Source organism: Ammospiza nelsoni, chromosome 10, assembly GCF_027579445.1.
Source record: "Ammospiza nelsoni isolate bAmmNel1 chromosome 10, bAmmNel1.pri, whole genome shotgun sequence".
Lineage (NCBI taxonomy): Eukaryota > Metazoa > Chordata > Aves > Passeriformes > Passerellidae > Ammospiza > Ammospiza nelsoni.
In genome coordinates, this window is record NC_080642.1 from 11,121,620 (window position 1) to 11,143,913 (window position 22,294).

The following is a 22,294-nucleotide window of genomic DNA, read 5'->3' on the forward strand; positions in this document are numbered from 1 at the left end:
CAGTTAAGTCCTGTGCAATGCTAAAGCACCTTCACTTAGAGAATTTTAAAGCATTCTCAAAGTAATGCTGGTCTTACCCTCAGCCCATCCCAGTCTGGCAGACACAGAGAGGCAGGAGCTGGCATTGAAGGCTGGGGTTCCCAAAGACCCACTCCAGCCACTAAGTGATACTGCCTCCCCACAAGTAAACTCCCTTTATTGAGAGACAAAATACCTTTAAAACATATTAGTAAACACATCAGTCTCTTAATTACACCTTAGGAAGATCCCCTGACCTTGCTGAATCACTTGTAATTAAGTGGCCTCTAGGCATTAGAAGTAAATCCTGTTTTTATTTTGAGGCATCATCAAAGAATGTGACAGCACCATGGAACTGCAGGTAGGTCAGCCTTGTGCTGCACCTAAGGCAGCCATGGGTGCCTGTTAAATCCAAGGCTATCTGTCTCAAGAGAGATATAAATCATTTAGAAACTGCTGATCCTCAGCCTCCAACCTATGCCTCCTTTGTTATCTGTGGGTATCTGTGAGATAGGTGCTATTTCCAAAGGGAGAGAGGTGTATTCCTAAAGTGCTTTCCTGTTTGGTGCATGTGAAAGTGATCATCAAAAGTGAAAGCCCTCCAGCCTGTAAACTACCAGTAACAAGGAGGAGCTGATGACAAACCCCCAGGAAAGAAGCAAAAGCAGGTATCTGAATACAGGCACAAGAGAAAGGAATCCAGTTTGAACATCTGGGGCAAAAAACTGTTCAAGTGCAATCTGGAGTCAGATCTGTGAAAATCTGTGAGGGAATGAGGAGTGGGTTAGTGACAGGGTAGCATTTAAAGCAGCCCAAAAGGGGTCCCTTTTTCTGTCTGATGCACAAGGTGAGGTGTGACTCCTCTATCCTCTATGGCTGGCTCTTGGTCAAGTGCATCATTCAGACTGCTTGGGCACCCAGGTGAACCTCCAGCCGCCATCGTCGTCCCTGCGCACGAAGGCCTGTCCCTGGTGGAAGCTGTGCGTCCTCACATTGCGGTGGGGACTCAGGCACGTGGTGAAGGCCACTTCTGTTCTGTTGGGTGACAAACCACCAGTCCAATAAGGCAACCCATAGGCTGGGAGGGAGGAAACACTCGGCACTGGTGAGGAGATGCATGGTGCTGAAGAAAACTGAGGAAGGAAGGGAGAATCCTGGCTGCATGGATGGGTGCTGCTGCTGCCTGGGGGCTCATGGCTGCAGCTGAACACTGCTGCTGCTCCTTCCCTGTGCTCACAGTCTGCTGCTCCCCCAGGGCTCAGGCAGTACGTGTCTTTCCCAAGGTCTGGGGACAGGGCACTGTAGTTAGCTGAAGCTTCATCGATGGTGTTCACATCTTTTAATCCTAAGGTCTGCAAGACCCAGCTGTCCACAGCAGGGCTGGCTTGCTCCTCGCAGGCAGTGAATTCATTGGAGAGGTTCCTTCTAGCTTTGGAAGCATGAGGAGTTTCTTGAGGAACAAAGAAGTGGTCCTCTTTTAATCTCCTCTTGGTACTTTTGAGGATAGCACAGGTTTTTTGCCCATGGTCAGACAGTAGTTTCTATTAAAAAAAACAGAACAACAAGGTTGAGACAGAAGATTAAAATTTTAATTTCTAGATACCTGAAGGCAACATGCTTCTGGCTTCAGATGCACAAGATGGTTACTACTTGATTACCACTGTCCTTACAGAGACTTTTTTTACTCTCTGCTTAAACATATGGGTATGACCAACTATTTTGTATCTTTACAGTGTCTGCAAAACCCTGTTTCTGAACGAGAAGAGTGTGACCATGTCAATAAGACCTGTGCTTTGATGGCATTCCCAGCCCTGAGCTGCCACGTGTCTCTGTGCCAGCAGCACTCTGCAGGTGAGCAGGGCATGGGGGGCACAGTGGCAGCCTGACAAAGAGGGAGCATGTAAAGGTAACTCCTACTGGAACAGGGTGATCCTGACAAGGCAGCGCTCAGAGCAGCAGCCTGAGTGGCACTGCACTCATCAATTCACCTCAGCTGTCATTATCCCAAGGACAAGGGCCCTTCAGGCATCCAGCTATGGTCAGATGAAGGCAAGAATAAACAAGGAAGCTCCCCAGCATGTCATGAATTCACTGCTCCACACCGGACCCTTCTCCACAGGACACAGGGGGTGGCCATGTCTCCCTGCTGTGCCCAGTGAAGGAGACCTTTTCTACTGCCAGGAGCCAGGTCTGGCCATGGGAAGGAGGACATCATGCTATCAACTCATCAACAGGATGGAAAAGAAAAGTCTCCCGTGTCCTACATAGTCCTACAGTCTTTTTTACCTCATGCTCAATCCACAGAGTTGAGCAAATAATCAACAGTTCAGTTTCATGGGCAAGGTTGGAATAGCAAAAGATGTCTTTAAGCTGACAAGAATAAAATATTTTCTTTATTTTTGTTTAGGTGAGAGACAAAGAATCCAAATGTTAAAAAAACAACCCTTCATACTTAGTTTAACAGAATGTTTCATCCAACCTGAAATGTTTAATTTTGTATTTCACCATTTAAAAAAACCTGCACACAACTTTTTAATCAATAAACTGAAAAAAAATCTTTATCAAAAGGATAATTGACAAAAGAGAAACATTCAAAATATATATATTGAAATTTGAACTTTTTACTGAAAAAAAGCATTTAGAGGAAATAATTTTACCTTGATTATATAATCTTATCTTACTTATAGCTAGCTAATAAATTAAACCTAATTATCTCAGGTGCTACACTGTCTCCACAGTCAGAACCTGACAGGATATCATTCCTGGAGCAAACTGTCACCTTTGTGAATTTAAATGTGAGTGTGGGTTCCACTGCAGGTTGTCTGCACTCTTAGATTTTCCATACATTTTACTGGCGTGTACCTAATCAACCTGTTCCTCCTGCACACATTTGTCTGACAGGTTTGAACACAATACCTTGGCTTTTTCTTCTAAACACTTAATCAGGGCAGAATTCAGGTATTGTCGGAGGTTATTATTTTCTTCATGTAACCTAGCAAGTTCCTCTTCCTTCTGAAGCAAAGTATCTTGAAGCTGTGGAATAAAGATATTGATGAATAGATGTTGACTCTGTAACTTAATAGCAATTGCCCTCTAGTACAAGCTGCTTGGATTTGATGATTTGGGTGTTTGCTTTGTGAGCTCAACCCACCCCCTCCAGCCTCTTGTCTCTATAAATCTAAGTGGCATGACTGTTCAGTTTTCACTTTTGACTTCCTTTAATCTTTAAGTGAGTGTTTGAAAAGATTACTCTGAAAAAACCTGCAACCGCAGAATAATAATAGAAATGAATTACAAGTAGCCCTGTGAGCAGCCAGAAATGGTCACGGGCATGACAGCAGCTTCAGGATCTCCTCTTGAGCCACAGCAAACATCCCTTTGCACCCCTCCTTCCCATTTAGAGCTGCCTGGTGAAAAAGAAATGTTGCAAGCTAACAATTTATGGGGGTAGAGTGCAGAGGAAGATGCAGTTTCCATTCTTTATGATAAAGTAGCACTCAGTGATCTCTTCAGTTCTGGACCCTACTGTGCCAGCCCTGGTACATGTACAGAGTTGACATAATCCCTGGTCTCAAAAGCTGAACAGGAATGGCAGACACCTAACACTTTTCCATGGGAAATCTAAGAGTTTACAGATAGATTTTTGGCTCCTGATCATAGCTCTGGAGACTTCTTTGGAAGGACAAAGAACCTGCTGCCAAGGATCACAGGCATCTTCTAAGCATAGGCTTAGTCAAAAACAGATTTAAATGATTGAGGCAAAATCAAAGAAATAAGTACAGTGACATCTGGAATGATGGTTTGATTCCAGGGACCTTTAAGATAATATCTGAATTTTCACTGACTTGACTATGTCAAAACATCATTCCAAGTACTTGATCATAGTCATCAAACTGGAGTACCTTCACTGATGACAGTTCGGAGTTTCTCTTGTTGGGATTTACAAAAAAATGAAATATAAGAGAAAATAAAGTAACAAGGAAAACCTGTTGGTCAAAACAAAACGGTTGATCTTCCATGTAATTAGGCAATTCTGCTACAATCATTTCCCATGAAGTTAAACCTGGTGGAATCAGGAGGACACACTCTACGTACTTTTAGCCAACAGCATCATCACAGCCTGAGGCCCCCCTGTTCATGCCCCTGGTTTTCTTTAGTGCCAAGACTGCAGCTGCAATATGATGTAAGAGGGGAGGAATGGACAGGGAATCCCACCAGAGTTGGTCCAACTTCACAGGACAACATGGGGGAGAAAAAAAGTCCAGCAAGGAACAACAGTTTTGTGTCGCTTCTGACACCCGTGCCAGTGACAGGGAGACATGCCATAAGCCAACCCAGAAGGTGCAATCCGTGACACAAAGTTCGGGAGCCTCGTGGGGTGAACCCGGGCGTGCTGGGGGGCGCGGAGCCTTTACCTGCTTGTTTCTGTACAGCTGGGAGGACAGCTGGTCTCCCTGCCACGCCGCGTCCTGGGCACCGAGCTGCGGGCTGCAGACCTGGCCTGCGGATGAGAGCCAGGGTTATCCCGGCCCCGTGGGGCTCCCAGCGCGGCCGGGGCCCGCGGCGCTCCGGCGGCGGCTGAGCACTCACTCACCCTGCGGCCGGCCCTGGCCGTGCGGCGGCTCCGCGGCGCAGACGGCGGCCCAGGTCTCCTTGGAAACCCCGGCGGGGGCGGACCAGGGCCAAGCGCAGCCCGAGCCCCCGGCGAAGTCCGGCTGCGGGCACGGCCGGCCGGCGCTCTGCGGAGGGAAGGGCCGAGGCGATGGGGCGCTCGGCGGGGCCGGGGGTCCCGAGGGGAACCGGTGCCGGCCCGGCCCCGCCAGAAGCGCCCCGGCGGGGCAGCGCTCTCCCCACTGCCGTCCGGCCGGGCTGTGCTCAGGTGCTGTCCCGGGGCAGCGGCCAGCCCTGACCCGGTGCCCGCTCCCCGTTTCCCGGTGGCACCGCTCCGTGCGCCGAGCGCGGGCAGTGCCGCCCCGCCAGCCCCCGCAGCCCCGGGCTCCGAGCACCGCTGTGCCGGGGAGGCGGCTCGGCTTCCTGCAAACCCTGGGGAAGTGCTACGGTCCTGAGGGCGTTTAGGGTGAAGGGGGTTCCAATGCTGTCCTTGTTCCTGCCACCAAGGGTGTTCGACTCAGCTCTAAGCAGCAGCACAGAGCCAGCAGAGTCACCTCCTGGCTGCTCGCACTCTCTTCTGCCCCTGCAGTCCTGCAGGAGTCCCAGACCGCAAAGCCTGGGGTTGTCCCCTCCAAATAAGCCTCATCTGCAGCAACTCTAAATCTCTGCAAGGAAGGCAACGGCAGAACTTGGAGTCTCAGTCAGGGAGCCTGCCCACCCATGGGAAGGCACAGCAGCAGAGACTGCACTGGCAGGTAGAGAAGAGCCCTCTTCCTTTCCCATCTTAAGAGGGCACAAAATCTATTGCACTCCCCCAAGGGAGAGACCAGCTTCTCCTCCTCTGCCTCGAGGTCGAGAGAAATGCAAAGAGCACTTACCATATTAGTGGCAGAATGAAATGCAGGTCTTGGGAGCACGTTTCTGTTAAAGCCCCAGAGAGGTTTAAATGGCTCTGAAGGAGGGGGAGAGGGGGGAGACCGGGGAGGCGAGTTTAATCTAAAGGAGCTCCCAGTGACGCCTCAGAGCTCTCCTGAAACCCAGCAATCTGATTTGGTGTAAAGCTGTCAAACTTGTGACGTGAATAAACAGCAAACTTGCTGAAATCAAAGTCATTCTGGTCCCACAAATCAACACAAGGAAGGAGGGAAAAGAAAGGAGGGAGAAGGAAAAAAAAAGCTTCCACACACTTCAGGGCAGCAGTGAACTGGTATGTCTGAGTTTCACTCCAGGAAATGAACAGGCATCCCGGGAAGCATCCCACATGTTCAGAATAAGGCTGCTGGTGAGTTTTTTGTTTTGTTTTGTTTTGAAGACTTGTTTGCAGTTGTAAAATCCAGCAGGAAGAAACAAGTCTGTCCAACCTGCCTGGCTGACAGAGTGGGTTTTGCCCAGCTTACAGAGGTGTGTAGAAGCAAATATGATTCAGAGCACTTCTGTGGACAGTTCTTGGAAGCAAAGTGCAGGTTTCAGAACAACAGAGTCTGCAAGGACAAGATCCTGCAAATGCCTCACTATATCGAGAATGTTTTCTATAAAGACCCAGACTTCCAGAAGATCTTAGGATATAAATGTGGCAGTGGTAAAATATTTATTATCATAAAGCATTGACTACCATAATGTTGCAAAAGCCATGGACAGGTGTGTCAAGGAAAAGCAGAGATTGTCTCCATATAGTCACTTTTGATTCATATCAGATTTACATAGCAATCAAAATCCATGGATAAATTTGAGATTTTTCCAGAGGGGAACAAAAAAAAAAAAAAAAAATCAAACAAAAAACCTTCACTGAGGGTCTGCCTTTGAATAGCATAGGGGATGGCGGGAATGAAGCAGTTTTTCTGCCAGAATCCTGCCCCTGCCATGGCGAGGGCTGTTCCAGGTGCTGTCCCAACCTGTCTGCAGCCAGCCAGGATGAAGCTGGGCCGAGGGCAGGCCGTGCTGGCATAGGGGATGGTCTTTCATTTCTCCCTGCAGGATGCTCAGTGCTGTTCCCCCACCAGCAAGCCTCAGGGACCATACCTGAGGGACAAACCAAGAGGGCCATTTGCTTTCCATTCTTTTATTACTGGCTATTTTCCTAGGTTGGTGCCCAAGATAAACTGGCAGTTATACCAAATTAAACCCCTGCCATCTCCTGCCTTATGCTTTTTTTCAACAGAAGCATTTTAAGAAGGCTTCACACTCACTCACTCAGCCTACAGTGCTTGGGGTCACACTTTAGGTTTCTTAACCCGCAGCCCAGCATTTGATAACTGCTGTGATAACCCGCTCCCTTCAATGCCAACCCCTCCTGCACGTCTGGGTGCTCTGTTGGCTACTAAGGAACTGCAGCGGGGTGACACACGCCCAACACCTGCCAGGGCCCAGCGCAGCTCCCCGGCCGGCTCTGGCCCCTCTGGCCGCTGCTGAGGCGCCGCAGGGCGCGGTGGCACCGGCGGCTCCTTCACACCGGGCACACCCCGGACAAGCACCGCTGCTCTGGGGCCAAGCGGGCGGCAGGGCGCTGGGTAACGGCCCGGCTGAGGCGGGTAAAGCCGGGAGAGGAGACGTCCCGGGGCGGGCAGGCTGGAGGAGCCCTCAGCGCCCGCAGCAGCCCCGTGCGAGAGGCGAACGCCCCGTGGGTCCCGCCGGGTCCCGCCAGCGCCTCCGGGCCCCGCAACGCCCGCACCGCGGCCATGTTCGCGCTGCCCAAGACGGCGTCATCAGCCCGCGCCGCCCCCGCCGTGCGGGCATGGCGGCGGGGGGAGCCGCGGACTGCCCTGAGGGGCCGGGAGTGACCCACTGCCGGTGCCCAGTGTGCACCACTCCCGGAGCCCAGAGTGCCCCGCTCCCGGTGCCCAGCGTGCCCTGCTCCCGGGGCCCGGCTGCCCCACTGCGGGTGCCAGGCTGCCCCATTCCCGGTGCCCAGCGTGCCCCACATGTGGCCCGGGCCACCTCGCAGCTGTCTGTCGGAGCAGCAGTAGGGAGAGGAGAATGAACAGCACATCCAGGGGATAACTGGGGGTTGGAACAGCTCTGTTATGAGGAGAGACTGAGGGAACGGGGCCTCTCCTTAGGGGATCTCATTAATGCAAATAACTACTCAGAGGTGGGGGTCAAGAGGCAGGTGCCAGACTCATTTCGGTGGTGCCCAGTGACAGGACGAGGAACAATGGCCATAAACTGGAACACAAGAAGCTTCACCTCAACATCTGGAAGAACGCCCTGTTGAGGGTGCAGGCAGTGTAAGAGCTGCCCAGGTGGTGTGGGGATTGTGGATTCTCCCTGTCTAGAGACATCTCATACCCATCTGCCAACCACGGTTGGGTCTGCACAGCTGGTGTGGTGTTGGCTGGGGGCTGACAGTGCTTGGCTTTCTGAGCTCAGGGCATTCAGTCAACTCACCGAGACTGATGTGCTGGGGAGTGAAAGGTGGTAATGGGTAAAGGACAGCCAAATCATAGCCCTGGTAGGTTTGGGGAGATACCCAAACAGATATGCCAAGGAAATGAAAATGCTGTTGTAGGAGAGAAACACCTCGTTTTTAAAAATGGTGCATGGATGATCACACATGGTGATGGAAGAGGTTGAAGTCACAGTAGCAATCACATTGATGTGTGTGTGTAAAGCAAAACTAAGTAACAATCGTCAGCTAATTTTCCTCTTCATCCGGAGCTTTTACTGCTTCTTGCAGTTAATGATGGACCTCTTTAATTGGGAATAAATTCTGGGGGAAAACGATTTTTAAGACTACAATATTGCTTCAGTGGAGATTTCACTTTGAATGTCATAGCAGCTCTTTTCTGAAGTTCTGGGAACACACATTTAAGTGTATTGCAGTGTGTTAATTACTGTATGTTCTTTGTACCTATATTTTATTTTGTAATTTCTATGATGTTTTTTGTTTAAACAACAGTGGTGAAGCTAATCCTTCAGATTAATATTTAAAAAAAATAAAAACGAACTTTTTTTCTGGTTTATCCCTTTTTTGTGTAAAAATGGCCTTAAAGTTGCATTTGCACCATAGTGAGTGGGCTCTCAGAAGGGATAGTACAGAGAAGAAAATAATACTTACAGATTGTTTAATACAGGCTTACAACAGTTACAGTATGGGTTACTTTGAGTGCTGGTACCGACACTGGTGTCCAAACCCGCCCCAAATCCTCTTTACTTGTCCTGCCATGTTACTGCTGCAGTGCTTCTTATCCATGTTTAGTGCTTAAGTGAACAAGTGACAAAACAGAGGCTCACTTATAGCTCAGGATGTTAACCTATAGACAGGTACACACAGGTCCCTGGCACTTCCATGAATTTCTGATCATGTTTGTGAACCAAAGGTGTGAGAAATTAAACCTGATGAGACTGATTTGCAAAAATGCTTTTGAAAGGGAACTTGTGCAGATACAGGTTCTGGCTGTTTTTCTGATCAGTCTTCCTCCTTGAACGCAGGACTAAAAGGCACTTCCCAAATCCAGTCCCCTGCTGTTGAGACATTCTTAAACTTTTCAATCTCCCTCTTAAAACTAATTAGGTTATTTTCCTTATGTTATTCCCACTGTGAGGCTACCCTGTACTCTGAGCTCTGATGGCTGGACACTCTAGTTTCAGGCTGAATGTATTCATAGTAGGTATAATCCCTTTTGTCCTTGTGCCAAACTCTTGCTCTAGTTTAGACACTTCATCTCCCTCTCCAGTGTTTAGCCTTGATGTCTTTGCAAAACACTGTGACACGTTGTCTTTTTCTTTAGGTCAAAGAAGGCAGGTTCTTTTACAGTCTTTCCTAACCTTAGGAACCCATCTCTGAAAATATTCCAGCTGATATTAACCTGTTTCTCAGATGGATGACCAATGTTACTCAGGTTGCTGTGTAACACACCATTGTTTAGAGAAAAGCATTTCTCTTTTATATCTTCCTGGTATATTTTAGGGCAGTCTTTACCTTTCTCATCACTCACACCAGTTACTAGTCTTGAAATCACTGTCAGGTGGCAGTGGGTTTTATTATGTGAGTTATTTAATATACCTGTGAGCTTTATTTCCTGTAAAATGCAGTTAACTCAAACGGAGTCTTCAGTGCTGTTGGGCTCCAGCTCTCCCTTGCTGATACTTCTTGGTACTGTGGAGTTCCACAAGTTTAGAATGAAGAAAAAAGCTGACTACAAGATGGAAAAATTGCAAAGCACCTTTCTGGGTTTATCTGCAGTTTTTCACAGCAAGAGTGGTGAGTCAGTGACTGGAGGATGGAATTTATCTGAAAAATTTGAAGGTTTTGTAAATGGATAATGGTACTTTTATGTGACTTGCTCTTGTGATACTGGTACTGATTTTTACTGTTCAGAATTTCACTCCAATTTCCAATCTGACATTTGTGGCTTTAGCTTTTTCTGGATTGCCCTGTGTGCCATTTGATGTGTAACAAACAACAATCTATGCTGTGTTTTTCTGGGTTTGTGCAATTGTGTTTTTGTTTGCCAGCCATCTGAGAAGCACTCCTCTAGATTGCACTTGATTGCAGCCTCAGGTACAAATATGAGGTTTCCCTGAAATGGAAAGGCAAATGGAAAAAGTGCATGTTTTATGAGCACAGAATATATTGACAGAATTCACTGCTTGCAGAATGTCACTGAGAGTGAGAGAATGAAAACAGAATGAGTTTTATAATTCTTGTTTTTCTTTTGAATGTTTTCCTTAATTCTATTGGGTATATCGATATTTTGTCAGAGGAGGACATTAATTGCACTTGTTTAGTCTCCTATGGACGTGTTCTCTCAGAATCCATCCCAGGCTCTATTCATTGCCTGTTTCTTGCCCTTTCCTTTGACTGGAAATGTATCATAAAAGAACTCTGAGGTCCTGATCTTAGGGCTGGCTTTTGATGAGGGGAGAGGTTCTCCTGAAAACTGCAGGTGAGAATTTGTTACTGTTGCCAGTCTGATTGGCGTATGGAAGAGAAATACGTTCTACTCCTGGCTCTGATGCTGTACAGTTTTATAGTAGCACTTAAATGTCTGACATTTCAGAACATCACCAATTTACGGTATAGACCTGAGTCAGTCTTTGCATTTTTGTTTCAGTTCCTCATCTGTCAGTCTGGTGTGTCTGCTTAGATTTCACATTTCTGTAATAAAAAATATCCTCATGTAGCCCCTGGCCAAATGAATCCCTTTGTTCTTGGCTGAGACCAATTGGCTCCAGATGAGCAAATTAATTGTGAACTGATAATTTTTCATGACACTTGGGGATTAATTGGATGGGAGTTTTAATATAAACCATGATGTAGTTATGGAGCAAAGCCTGTTCTTGGCTGGCATCAGCAGCATGCTGCTGCTGTCCATGTCCCTCATTCCAGAGGTTCCCACTGCAGTGAGCTGCCATGCTGCAGCTAAGTAACCCTTACACCATAGAAAGTGATTCAGCAGTGCAAACAAAACCCTGAGGTAGTCCCAGGGTTAAATAACAGATGGCAGAAACTGTTTTTCTTGAGTGTGCTCAGAGTGTTGACCATCATGGTTTGGGGGAAATTGTTGCGCCCACAAGAGAAAGAGCCGTGTGCTAAAAAGCCATGTTTTTCTCCATGGTGTTTCCTATTGAACTCAAACTATTTTGCAGGGAGGCATGCCAGAAAAGCTTAGCTCACAGGTTTAGTCCAAATTAGGATAAATTTTCATGGGACCAGATGCAGAGCTGAGTGGGGCTTCGTGTCTGATCATCCACTGATGTGTGCATCTGCCTGCTTCTAACCTGGCCTCTGAGCTCCTGTGTGAACGGTGCTGCCAGCCCAAAGTACTGGGCTTCACCTATTGAACAGTGCTTTTCCTCTTGGCTCTGGCTCAGAAGTTGGCAGTCTGGCTTCTCTCCATCTTGCTTTGGGTGCAGAGCTGGGCACTTTCCATTCTTGGCTGGCAGTTGGGATGTTTGGCAGAGATCTCTGATCTGAGTAAATATGTGTGAGGGCATCTCTTCATTGCAGAGCTGTATGGCATTGCCTTCCCTAATCAATAATGAAAGAAAGATTCTAGGACGTGTGTAAATGTGCTGGAGGTCAGAAGGTGAAGGATGTTGTTGTCATGAGCTGAGAAAGATGTCAGGGTTTTTGTGCATACTTTTCAAAGGCTGAGTTAAAGCAATAAGTCACGGGGGAGATAGCCTAGTAAAACAGCTCTGTCTGTATACACAGAATTTCCAGCTCCTAGTCCATGCAGGTAGTGTTCGATGAACTGGTGATGAAAAGGATTTAGTTGGCTGGTAATTCATCTAAAAGATTGGCAGAGGATTTTACAGGCTTATACCAGGGCTGGCTGGAGACAATAATCTCTTTTCTAGAAGAATGCCGAGGTCCTGACGCCCAGCTCGTTGGAATGAAACCTGAATGCTTTTTAATTCTCTGTGAGAGATTTTTTTTCTCTCCCCTCTTTGGTTTTTGTTTTTAGCAAGGAACAAAATGTTTCATTGTGATTTTGTCAATTATTTTGATATAATGGATTAAAAGAGTAAATGTCTTCCAAATCCCAAGGCCTTTTAAAAGAATTCCATTCAAAACACATCAGAGCTGTTTTCTTCCCTGAATTTTTGCTGAAATTTAATTTTAACCAAAAGTTTACACACTTCAATGGCAGCATGACTTCCCTTGTAGGAATGATGTGCATTGGTAATAACTGGGACAGGATTTTTTTTGGTCAGGTTATGTTTTATGCTATCCTGAAGGAGAAAGGGGTGGGGGGAGGTTTGTATCCATTTGGCAGCCTTGTACTGTGCCAAAGCAATGTAAAAAGGCCTGAGAGTGAATAAGAAACAAGAGAAGTATTTAGTTTTTAACTGCTCCTGGATGAGAGAGCAGGATTCATCCATGCCTTACTGTAATTTTGCAATTCCATTGCAAACTGTTATAGTGCAGCAGGGAAGCAGGGAAAGAAAGGAGAGGTTAGTGCAGTGCAACAGAGCAGGCTTTGGAGGGGAGATGTTCTCCTGGCTCCAGGTTCTTGTGTCAGTCTCCTGAAGTGACTGGAAGGAACAGAGACTTTAATGGCAGCTACTGAGCTGCCCAGAAGCTCATGTGGATTCTGTATCATCTCTCCTTTCTTTCTAGTCAGACAGAAATGAGACCTCTTGCCACCCACAGAAGCTGCAATGAGGTCTGTCATGCATGGCCAGCACCAAAGGTCAGCAGACTCCTGACATGCACATGGGGACCTTGTTGGCTCTGGTCAGTGTTTTCTGACCTCCCCCTTAGAGCTAGAAAGGTGTAGTGTTGTTTGAGAAGTTGCAGCTTCATTTGAACTGAATTAATTTCATCTGTGATTATCAACTATTAGCTGTTGGATGTTTTGCAATCCCACAAATTTTAGGCAAGTGTTATGTTCAGGGACAGGGCTTAGATCTTTCTGTAATCTCCAGCACCCAGGAGATACAAATCTACAAGGAAGAGTCTGGGCAAGCACCCTTGGTGCCTTGGGCACAAAGGAGTGGGGCCCCTGGAACAAAATACTTCACTGGGAAACTGGAAGACCCTACAGTGCCCCATTCTGGGTTGGCTGCCAGCCTGCAAAGTGCCCTTCAATAACTTGCTTTTATTACTTTGTTTCTCTTAAATGCGTGATGAGGAAGATACTATGACAGATGTTCTTACTGAGGAATAGCCCTCTGTAATTGCTGTCAGTTTTATTTTCAAGAGGAACATTAATTACAGACTTTATTCTTTCAAAGATTGGTTTAGTATCATGCATTTGGAGGGTTAGCTTATTGCTGAGAATGTTTTGGTTTTCATGCACTCCTGGACCCTGGGATGTTAAATAGAAGGATGTTGCAGGTGGACACTAGAGGGCTTGCTAGCATCTCTCCCTCTGCTCCCACCTGGGCACAGCAAGAAGGTTCAGCTGAGTAAATCAGAAAGCCTTCACTTAGGATCTTACAGCTGGATTTAAGTTTTGAGGATGGGGGAAACTGAGAAACACGGGGGAAAGGAATTATTTTGTGCTGCATTTTCAAAATTCCATTGGCTACAGAAGGATGATAGCACTTACTCTGCCTTTATGGCAATGACTTTTCAGGTGCATTTTCAACCAGATAAAAGTTGCCAGTGCAAGGTCAGGCTGTTTTTCAGTTAAACATCCAGCCAGGCAGAACAATCCCAGGATGAGTTAAGTACAGGCACACTCACCTCAAGAGCTCGTGGTGTGTCCCGCCAGACTTATCCTGGCACCATTGTTGCCTATTGCTCTGCTTTACCTGCTGCAACTTCACAGTGACTGGTTAAAAAACAATTATATCACTATGTTCCCCCTTCAGCTTGTGCTAAGAAACCTTCAATCACAGCTCTGGGCAATAGAAGGCAGAAAGGCTCTTATTAATTAATGTGCTGCCTGCAACCAGCCTTGCAGCAATGGGTTAAGCAGCACTGTCCCTGTAGATGGTCACTCACCAAACTATTTTTTGGGTTGACCTGCTAGGATTTCTCCCTTTCCTCCCTCCCCTTCCTCTTCTCTCTCTCTTTCTTTCTCTTTATTCTTTCCCTCAGGTCTCTTGATTTCATGCTGGCTTTCTAAATTGAGGATAAAGTTAATTCAGTGCACAATGCCACAGCTGGAATGAAATATGGCCAGTTGCCCGTGTGGAGGGGAGGGCCCCGTACTGGCTGGTGGTGGCTTGTTGCATCTCCTGAGGCCACTACGGGCTGTCACTGATTTATTGATAGTGCTTCTAGCTATAAAGCAAGAAGTTAACTAATTATGAACATATGGTTTAGCTCACGCTTGACTCAGCAGCCACCTTGTTAGCCTGGAGCTGCCTAGGTGTTCAGAGCAGGAGAGGAGGGAAATTTTGGGTTGAAGGTGTGGTCCAAAGTCCCACTGACAAGCCAGAGGGAGACTTGATTGATCTTAATCTATTCTTTTTGTTAGGAGGCAGCATGCTGCTGTCAGGAACAGCTTGGTAATAACAGATTTGAGGCCTCTAAGTCCTTGTGGTTATAGCCAGCATGCAACACTCGGTCAGCTCCTTGCACGCTCTGTGCTTAATTGGTCTCAATGGTGGGGTCTGAAATGAGACTGTGGTTCAAGGTGCAACACATGCTGTACCTGAAAGTGCAGCCTGGGAGCTGCTGCACAGATGTCAGCTTTTTACCAGTGGGCTTAGCACTGGGGACCCGGAGGGTGCGCACAGAAAGGGACCAGGGCTGTCTGAGAGGACCCTGCCGATTTTCAGTGCTTAATGTGGAATTAATTAGAGGAAAACTTTAGAGAGAAGGAGTGTGACTGGAAGAGGAACAAGGAGGGAGGCGCAAAGAACTTGTTAGGAAGTTAATCAAGGTGGATTGCAATTTTGCCTGCATTGAGTGGTCAGCATGCATAGTGTGGACACAGGAGAGTCTTTAATGGGAATTGATACCAGCCAGAGGGGGGAGGAGGGTGTCTCTTTCTGTCCATCTGTTGGTCTTTCACAACTGAATTGGTCTATGCCACAGGATTCAAAGCAGTGTAGTTAGAGACTGGTTTTTTGTGGGCATACATGGTCTGAGGGAAGAGTAAGTTTATTTCTGCCCAAACTTTTAAAACAATTTTAGGGTTCTTAGACTTCACTTAACTGCAAATGCTGAGTGTAGAAACAAGACAGTTTTAATAACAGGCATCAAAAAGAACTCCAGGGATTAGTGATTTGACACAGCCAACAAAGAGATCCTTTTATGACTACCTAGACAAAGCAAAAGTGGGCAGAGGGGGCTCTCTGTGCGCTGGGGTGCATTAGCAAGACCACAGTCAGCAGGCTGAGGGAGATGGTTGGTAACCTCTACTAGGCACTGGTGAAAGTGCATATGAGGTACTGCGTCTGCTTTTGGTCTTCACAATGCAAGAAAGATGTTGTCAAACTGGAAAATCAAATAGGAAGGCCAACAAGCTGATCAGGAAGCTGGAGAATGTGAGGGTGAGGGAGCTGGGCTTGCTTAGCTTGGAGAAGAGGGCTAAATGAATCTGATGAGAGTTTTCTGCTGCTGTGGGGATATATAGAGAAGACAGAGACCAACTCCGACATGCACAGTGAAAGCATGCAAAAGCTGGAGAAGTTATATTTCAATTAGATATGAGAGGAAGGAAAAAAATAAAGAAAACCCAGACGTGACAAGCTAGAGAGATCATAAAATCACCATTTCCGTGTTTTTTCACAGAAAAACTTGCCTGGGCCAAGTCTTGAGCAGTGTGATCTAAATTTGGAAGGAACTCTTTAATTTTCCTATGCTCAGGCTGCAGCTGGAGCACAGCCCAGGGCCTGGGACAGAGGCACATGGCTCACGTTCTGTTGGATGCTGCTGTGCTGGCTGGTTCGTGGCTCTGGTGTCACACCACAATGCTTATGGCAATTATCATTGTTGCCTTTATAATGTAATGAATTAGGGCAGATAATTAATGGGTAAAATTGATCTGTACACAATAATTTGGAATATTATTCACCCAGATAAAGCAATAGCTTTTCTTAGCAGAGGCTGCTTTCAGCTGGGATTAGCTGGTTAGAGCTGAAATTATTTTTGTGCCTAAATAAGTGCCTGTCCTTCATCTATTTCTTATCTGATGTGAGAGGATGCAGAGGATACTGAGTTGAGGACCAGAACGTGAGTGGTCCCTCTGGGATTTTATTTTGCTGCTGAAGATGGTTTGAGTTCACCGGGTGGAGCTGCACTGCTGCAGGTCGGAAGCAAGTGACTGATGTCACTTGTACTACAGGTACAGGCTATTGACAGGTCCATCTCTAGTCATGCTCATCTAGAGAAGGTGGAGGAATAAATTCTCAGGCTATTAAATCTGCTCTTACAGTATATTTCTGGCCAAAGCCTTGCTTTGTGTTTGCCTGCAAGGACCTTCTCTGGCTGAAATCTTTGGTTGCTGTGTAACCAAATAGGAATAGTTACATTAAAGAAAAGCCTAGAGACTAAATGTTCAGCCCTAAATTCTCAACAAATTCTTATTTGTATCACTCTAATAATGTGAGAGGGAGAAATCTGAAGTAATGGGCACTTAATCCCAGTGTAACACTTTAAAACATGTCTGCATGGTGCAAAACACCTTTGGAGGAAAGAAGAACCAGGATTTGGTTCTTCCCTATCTCTCTTGGGAACAGCTCTGCTGTGTTTCTTACCCAGAGATGCAGTGTGCTACAGTGGAGATCTTCTTGAGGTAGTGTTGTCATTCCTCACTGCAAAAATCAGCTACTGCCTTGGTTTGTAGCAAATGCAGGTTATTTAAAAAGATGAGAGTCTGGTTATGAAAAATTCAAATGAACTTGGCTCAGATTTGAAACTGGCTGGACCAGTTTGTGGTTTTGTACCTAACTCAAAAAGGTAGCTGCGGGTAAAAACTAGGATGTAGATCATAATCCCAAAAATACAGTAAATACTCAGAAATGTGTGAATTGGAAGTCTAGTTTCAGACTTGCTGCAAGGACATCTCCTAGTTGTCAAGTTAGGAGAAGCTTTCCTGACTGAAGTTTGAAGTTGTTATGCTGAGGCAGACCTGTAACTTAGTAGGAGCAGTTATTAGCTTTAGCTGGTGCCAGGTGGAAGTTGGGTAGCAATGATCATACTTTTCTGAGCACCTTTTTTCTCTGGAGTTGGCCAAAGAGGGGAAAAAAAATCTAAGCAGAACTCCCAGTGCCAATGAATGAGACCAACAAATACAGATCAAAGACCGAGGCATTCTGCAGTGAATCCCTGCAAACTGAAAACCACTGTTCTCTGCATGAACACCATGTTCCTCCTCGAGTATGAGGAGCTTCTTTGCTTTGTGTTGGTAAAATGACTTGTTCCTTCATGCAGGAGCTGCAGTACCTGTGGTTTTATACTCAAAAGCTTCTTTGTCAGAGAGACCTTGACATCACTCTGGATGAGCTCTGTAGGTGTTTTCCCATATAGAATTCAGTGATATTTCCCCATCTGCTAATTTATTTTGGCTTCCCAGCTGCAGCTGGGACCCGATTCCTGATGCTGCTGTTTTGTACCCATTGCTGCTCCCTCTCCTGCTGGATGCAGCTGCAGCCATTAGGGTGACTTTGCATCCCCCTGCACGCCATGTGCCCGATCCTTACCTTACAAAAGTATTGTTTAAAGGGCTCTGAACCTTCTGAACAAACTGGCCTGGCAGGGGGACTTTCAGCTTCCCTTCCTTTATGGGCACAGCAGCCTGTGTTTGTAAACAGAGCCTTAGAGGAGTAGTGGGAGCCACCGGAGGACTGTCAGCTGGTTAATTGGATGTCAGCTCCCTGCCGGGGATGGGCTAATGAGTCATCCTGCAGAAGGGGAATGGCCTTGGGAGAAAGGCAAGGAATTGGACAGCAATAATCACATCCACAGAGCAGCCCAGAGCCCACCTGTTGGGATGAAGGCAGAGCAGCATTTGGGGACACAGTGCTCCCCTGTTTGGATTTTGTTAAACAGAGATTAAGCGGGCTCTGAATTTGTAAAGTTGAGATATTATTGCTGGAGCATGTGTTAAACAAGTGCATGGGCAGCGATCTAATATCCAATATAAACACTTTCAGTTTATAGGTTTTGGTGACCTTTGTTTTTAGAAAAATACCTAAGGAAAGAAATAAAAATAATATGTTAATGGGGAGTTTAATGCAGGAAATGTTGAGAGAATCATGCAAGGAACAATGAAATAACTTCTTCAAATGAGAAAGTTTATTTTTTCCTTTGAAAACATAAGTCAAAGATCCTTTTTGTTGAAAACTGTATTCTAAAACAGTGATATTTTTTCCATGAGAGCCTATTGTTAACAGAAGTTAAATTTTTTGGCGTTAGTGTTGTGTACATAAGTTCACTTTATTCCAAAGAACATTTTGATTTGAAAATATTATCAGTGTAATTACATGAATAAATAGAGGGATTTTATATCTCTTTCAAGAGGGGAAACACAAATGAGAAAGATTGGATATTGCTATTAAGTCCTTAAATAAGGGTGTGTGTTCCCATTTAAAACTATTTTTGCCAAAGAAAAAGTTCATAAGAGTGAAATGGGTAGACACGATAAGGAAGGTAATATAAAGGTTAAAAGAATTTTTAAAAAGATAACTGTAAGAAATCCTGGTGAGTTATCGTGTCTCTCTGTATGCTCTAAAATGAGCTGCCCTTTAGCTGAGCTGTGTCTGATGGGTGTTTACCTGGCCTGCTCTTGAAAACAGAGAAGAATGGAAGATCCCTTGCCAACAAAATCCAGCATGCCACTGTTCTTCTTAATGCAGAGATTTTCCTTGATATTGAATTTGTGGTAACTTAAGTTCATTGCTTCGTGTCCTGCACTCCTTGAACATAAAATAAATTCACTTACCTCTTCCAGCAGAATTTCCTATATTTGATACCTGTCTTAAATCTTCAGAGGAAACACCACATTTTTCTTCTTCTTTCATGGTATCCAAATCACTAATTGTTCTACTGTGTCTATTTGGTATTTATTATTTGCTTAGCAACCAAGAGAAGTAGGGGAGGAGGAAAAGTAAGACTGGGCCCTTCTGCAAAGAAAGTTTGTTACCCAGGAGAACTTTTGTTGGTAGGAGCCACCTGCTGACTGGAGTGTAGGGGAATGGAGTCAGTTCTGGAATAGCCGAGCCAGAGTTGTCATCCTGAGGTCTGAGCACATCTCAGCTGTGAGTGGCCCACCCTCACAAGCACTGAGCTCCCTGATCCTGGTGCAGCTCATGGCCATAGCACCAGGAAGACCTGAATGCCTCAGTGCCCCCAAGACATTCAAAAATGGACATTCATGGGGCAGACAGCCAGCAGAGTAAAGGAGGAATTGGCTTCCATCCCAATTTATGCCGCGTTCTGGTTTTTATCAGGGCTTCTCTGAGGTTTTCTTTATAGACAAAAAAGCACATGGACAAAGCAGTGTTTCCCTTGCTCTGCTTTCACCTGTAGAGTCCAGACCTCGTCTGAAATGGTTGAGGCAAAAATTAATTTCGTTTCTAAAATTGCTTAAATAGTGCATAGTGGCCTGGAACTGGGGCCTTCATGGACAGGAAAACTCTTCTTTTGAAAGCTGTGGATCCCTTACTAGTGGTGACATTCACAGGAGCTCCTGTTTACCCTAGACTCCCTCTTGTACCTTCTACAAGGGTGGCTGTTTTGAAGATTAAGGTTTCTAATGAGCCAGGATGTGCAAGAAAAAAAAAAACAACCCAACAACTTGCAGAGATCTGTAGGGACAGTGTGGTTCCAGTTACCCAAAGGAGGATGGAAGTGCTGTGTCACCTCCTTCCACATGGACAGCATGGCATATTTACCTGGCTGCTGCTTCTGCTAGATCTGATCTGTGGAGTAAAACCAAAAGGCTGTCAATCCTGCACCAAATTAAAACAGAATCATGAGAATTAACATGCTTTATAAATGCAGGTTAAGCACACTATAAGCACATTGTAATTATAGTCAGCTGCCTGGCTGCTGCAACCCAGTAGCCTGGGCTTAGGAATTGACTACACAATTAATAGGAGCTTATATTAAAGGCATTAGTAGAGTTACAAAAGCTTTGTAACAAGAGTGTGACCCAGCCTTGGACAGAGACAATGAGGGTTTGTGTTCTATAATTAGCACACACAAAACCTCCCCATTAACTTGACAGTTTTTGATTTGCCTTTTAAAGAAGTGAGCAGTGCAAAGCACCCTCAGCCCATCAGAGATGGGGGTTTTGGGAGTTCAGTGTTGTCTTTCTTTGGTCAGTAATAGCTGGCAAGCTGAGATACCTGATGAAATAACTTATATACAAGGGGAAACTCTGCCCCCACACTGAGTGCCAGTACCAACAGGCAGCTCCTACCAGCCTCTGAAGAGATGAACCTCCTTTTCTCTTCCTTGCTCACCTGAAACAAGTGGTTCTCAGTGCTGAGAAATATTTTGACCTGTTGCAAGGCCTGATGGTTAAAGGAGAAAAGCAAATGCAGTAAGGAAGGATTTTTTTCATATATGAACTGAAGTATTGGAAGAAATCTCGCTTTGAATTCAAGCCCAATGTGTCAATATTTGAGATGTGTGACAGCTGGAATCTCTGAGGTCACACTGCAGGTCTAGGATAGAACTGGAGAAGGATTGTGGGAATTAAAGGTAACAAGCTAGAGAGGTGTCTGTAGGAACAAATTTATGTAGAATATCTGAACCTGAAGAAAGGTAGAAAAACAAAACTTGAACACTAATGGAAAAATCCTTTTGAGGGAAAGAATATTCAGCAGCAGTTTATCTGCTTTGAATCCCAAATGCATCTTGAAATTCAGATGATGCTTAACACAGAGTCCTTTTGGACAATTACCTGTGTGACCAAGGTGGAGTCTGATGGTTAAGGAAGAGGAAAAGAATTAGTGTTCATTTTCAGCTCATGTGTAAGTGTGCTAATTAGCTCCAGAGGTGCTCTGCTCAGGAGATTTGCATCCCTAGTGCTGCTGATCTTTGGGACAGGGCTGGCAGTGTGTGCAGAGCCAGTGAAGGACATGGGGTTGCCCTGCAGTTGCTGAGGTTCAAGGAATGCTCAGATCTACTCCATTCATCCACTAAAGACTGAGTTCTTGCATGTTTCTCTAGGAGACTGTGATAAGGTTCTTTCACAGTAAGCAAGACTTCCCCTCTTAAGAGAGGAGAGGTGGCTGAGATCAAGTGAAATGCACGACAGGGTCTTTCTGTGCGGGGACAGCACCTCTGAAACTTGGTGGGCAGGTACAGAGACGATCCAGAGAGCAGCATGCAGTGCTGCTGCCCAGCCATTGACTCTCAATTTCTCCTATTTGCTGGATGTAAAATACTGTCAGTTTCTGACCAGAGGTCACGGGAGAACCTCTTTTAAGATTTTTTCACATTAGGTTGACCTGTTCTTCCCTTTAAGGTTTGGTTTACATCTTCTACCCCTCCAAAGCTCATCTGTATTCCCAAGATCAACTCGTCTCTGTCATTTTTGCTGTCATCCTACAGTTTTGGGGACTGGCATTACCTAGAGAAAAATAATTTCTGTTAAAACTTTCCTGATGCCTGACTTTGTACATGGATCTAAACAGCATTCTAGTGCTTACGTGAGGCAAGGTGCAGCCTTTCCTATTTAAAAAAGCAATCATCTTTTTCACTCACTTTTCGACATTTTGCTACTTTTAGAAAAATTTTGTTTCCAAGTGGTCTCAAAGAATATCAGTCATTGCATGAAAATAATTTCCTATTGCTTGCTTTCTCTTCTTTTAACTATGCAGTCTGTGCTGGTGCTTTTTACAAAGCACACATTGCTGGTGGGCCCTGGCTTTCCTGTAGTGCCCTAATATGTAATACAAATGACATCTGTCACGTTTGATTTGTTCTGGTGCTGAAGTTTGGGGAAGAATAGCTCTCACTTGTGACGGGAGGTTTTGAGTCTCTCCCTCTGAGTTAAACTGCCTTGCAATTTGTTGTGGTCAGTAAAGAGGGCTGCTCTTTGCTGAGGCAAAAATGAAGTCCTGCTAGTGCACTGATCACTAGTAGTAAATACAAAGATAATGCTTCTAGAAGTTCCTGAGCTTGAAATGCCTCATAAGTAGATGAGTACATGGCTGAAGCAGTGCCCTGCTCTTGCATACTTTCCTCGACAACCTCTGCTAGCCACAGCAGAAGACAGGCTGTAGAGCTAAATGGATTGGCGCTGTTAAATCTACATTTTCACAAAAAATTACTTTGTCTTTTACTCCTTCTCCTCAAAATGAGGGT

General features: G+C 45.6%; 1 protein-coding gene across 1 annotated transcript; it reads right to left on the reverse strand.

Annotated features, from left to right (window-relative positions):
- Positions 1–914: 914 nt before the first annotated feature.
- GMNC (geminin coiled-coil domain containing) lies at positions 915–7,306 on the reverse strand. Its single transcript, XM_059479491.1, has 6 exons — positions 7,079–7,306; positions 5,508–5,581; positions 4,613–5,052; positions 4,434–4,519; positions 2,935–3,051; positions 915–1,559 (listed from the first exon to the last, which is right to left on the reverse strand). The coding sequence occupies exons 1-6, from the start codon at positions 7,304–7,306 to the stop codon at positions 915–917; spliced, it is 1,590 nt and encodes a 529-aa protein (XP_059335474.1).
- Between the last annotated feature and the right edge of the window lie 14,988 nt (positions 7,307–22,294).

Excerpts from the sequence above, each read along its gene's own strand:
- GMNC (XM_059479491.1), bottom strand. The coding sequence starts at position 7,306 with ATGGCCGCGGTGCGGGCGTTGCGGGGCCCGGAGGCGCTGGCGGGACCC. Across the intron at positions 5,582-7,078 it reads GCTTGTCCGGGGTGTGCCCG|AGCCATTTAAACCTCTCTGG; the intron begins GTGTGAAGGAGC and ends CCCCTCCTTCAG. Across the intron at positions 5,053-5,507 it reads TTCATTCTGCCACTAATATG|GAAGCCGAGCCGCCTCCCCG; the intron begins GTAAGTGCTCTT and ends CAGGGTTTGCAG.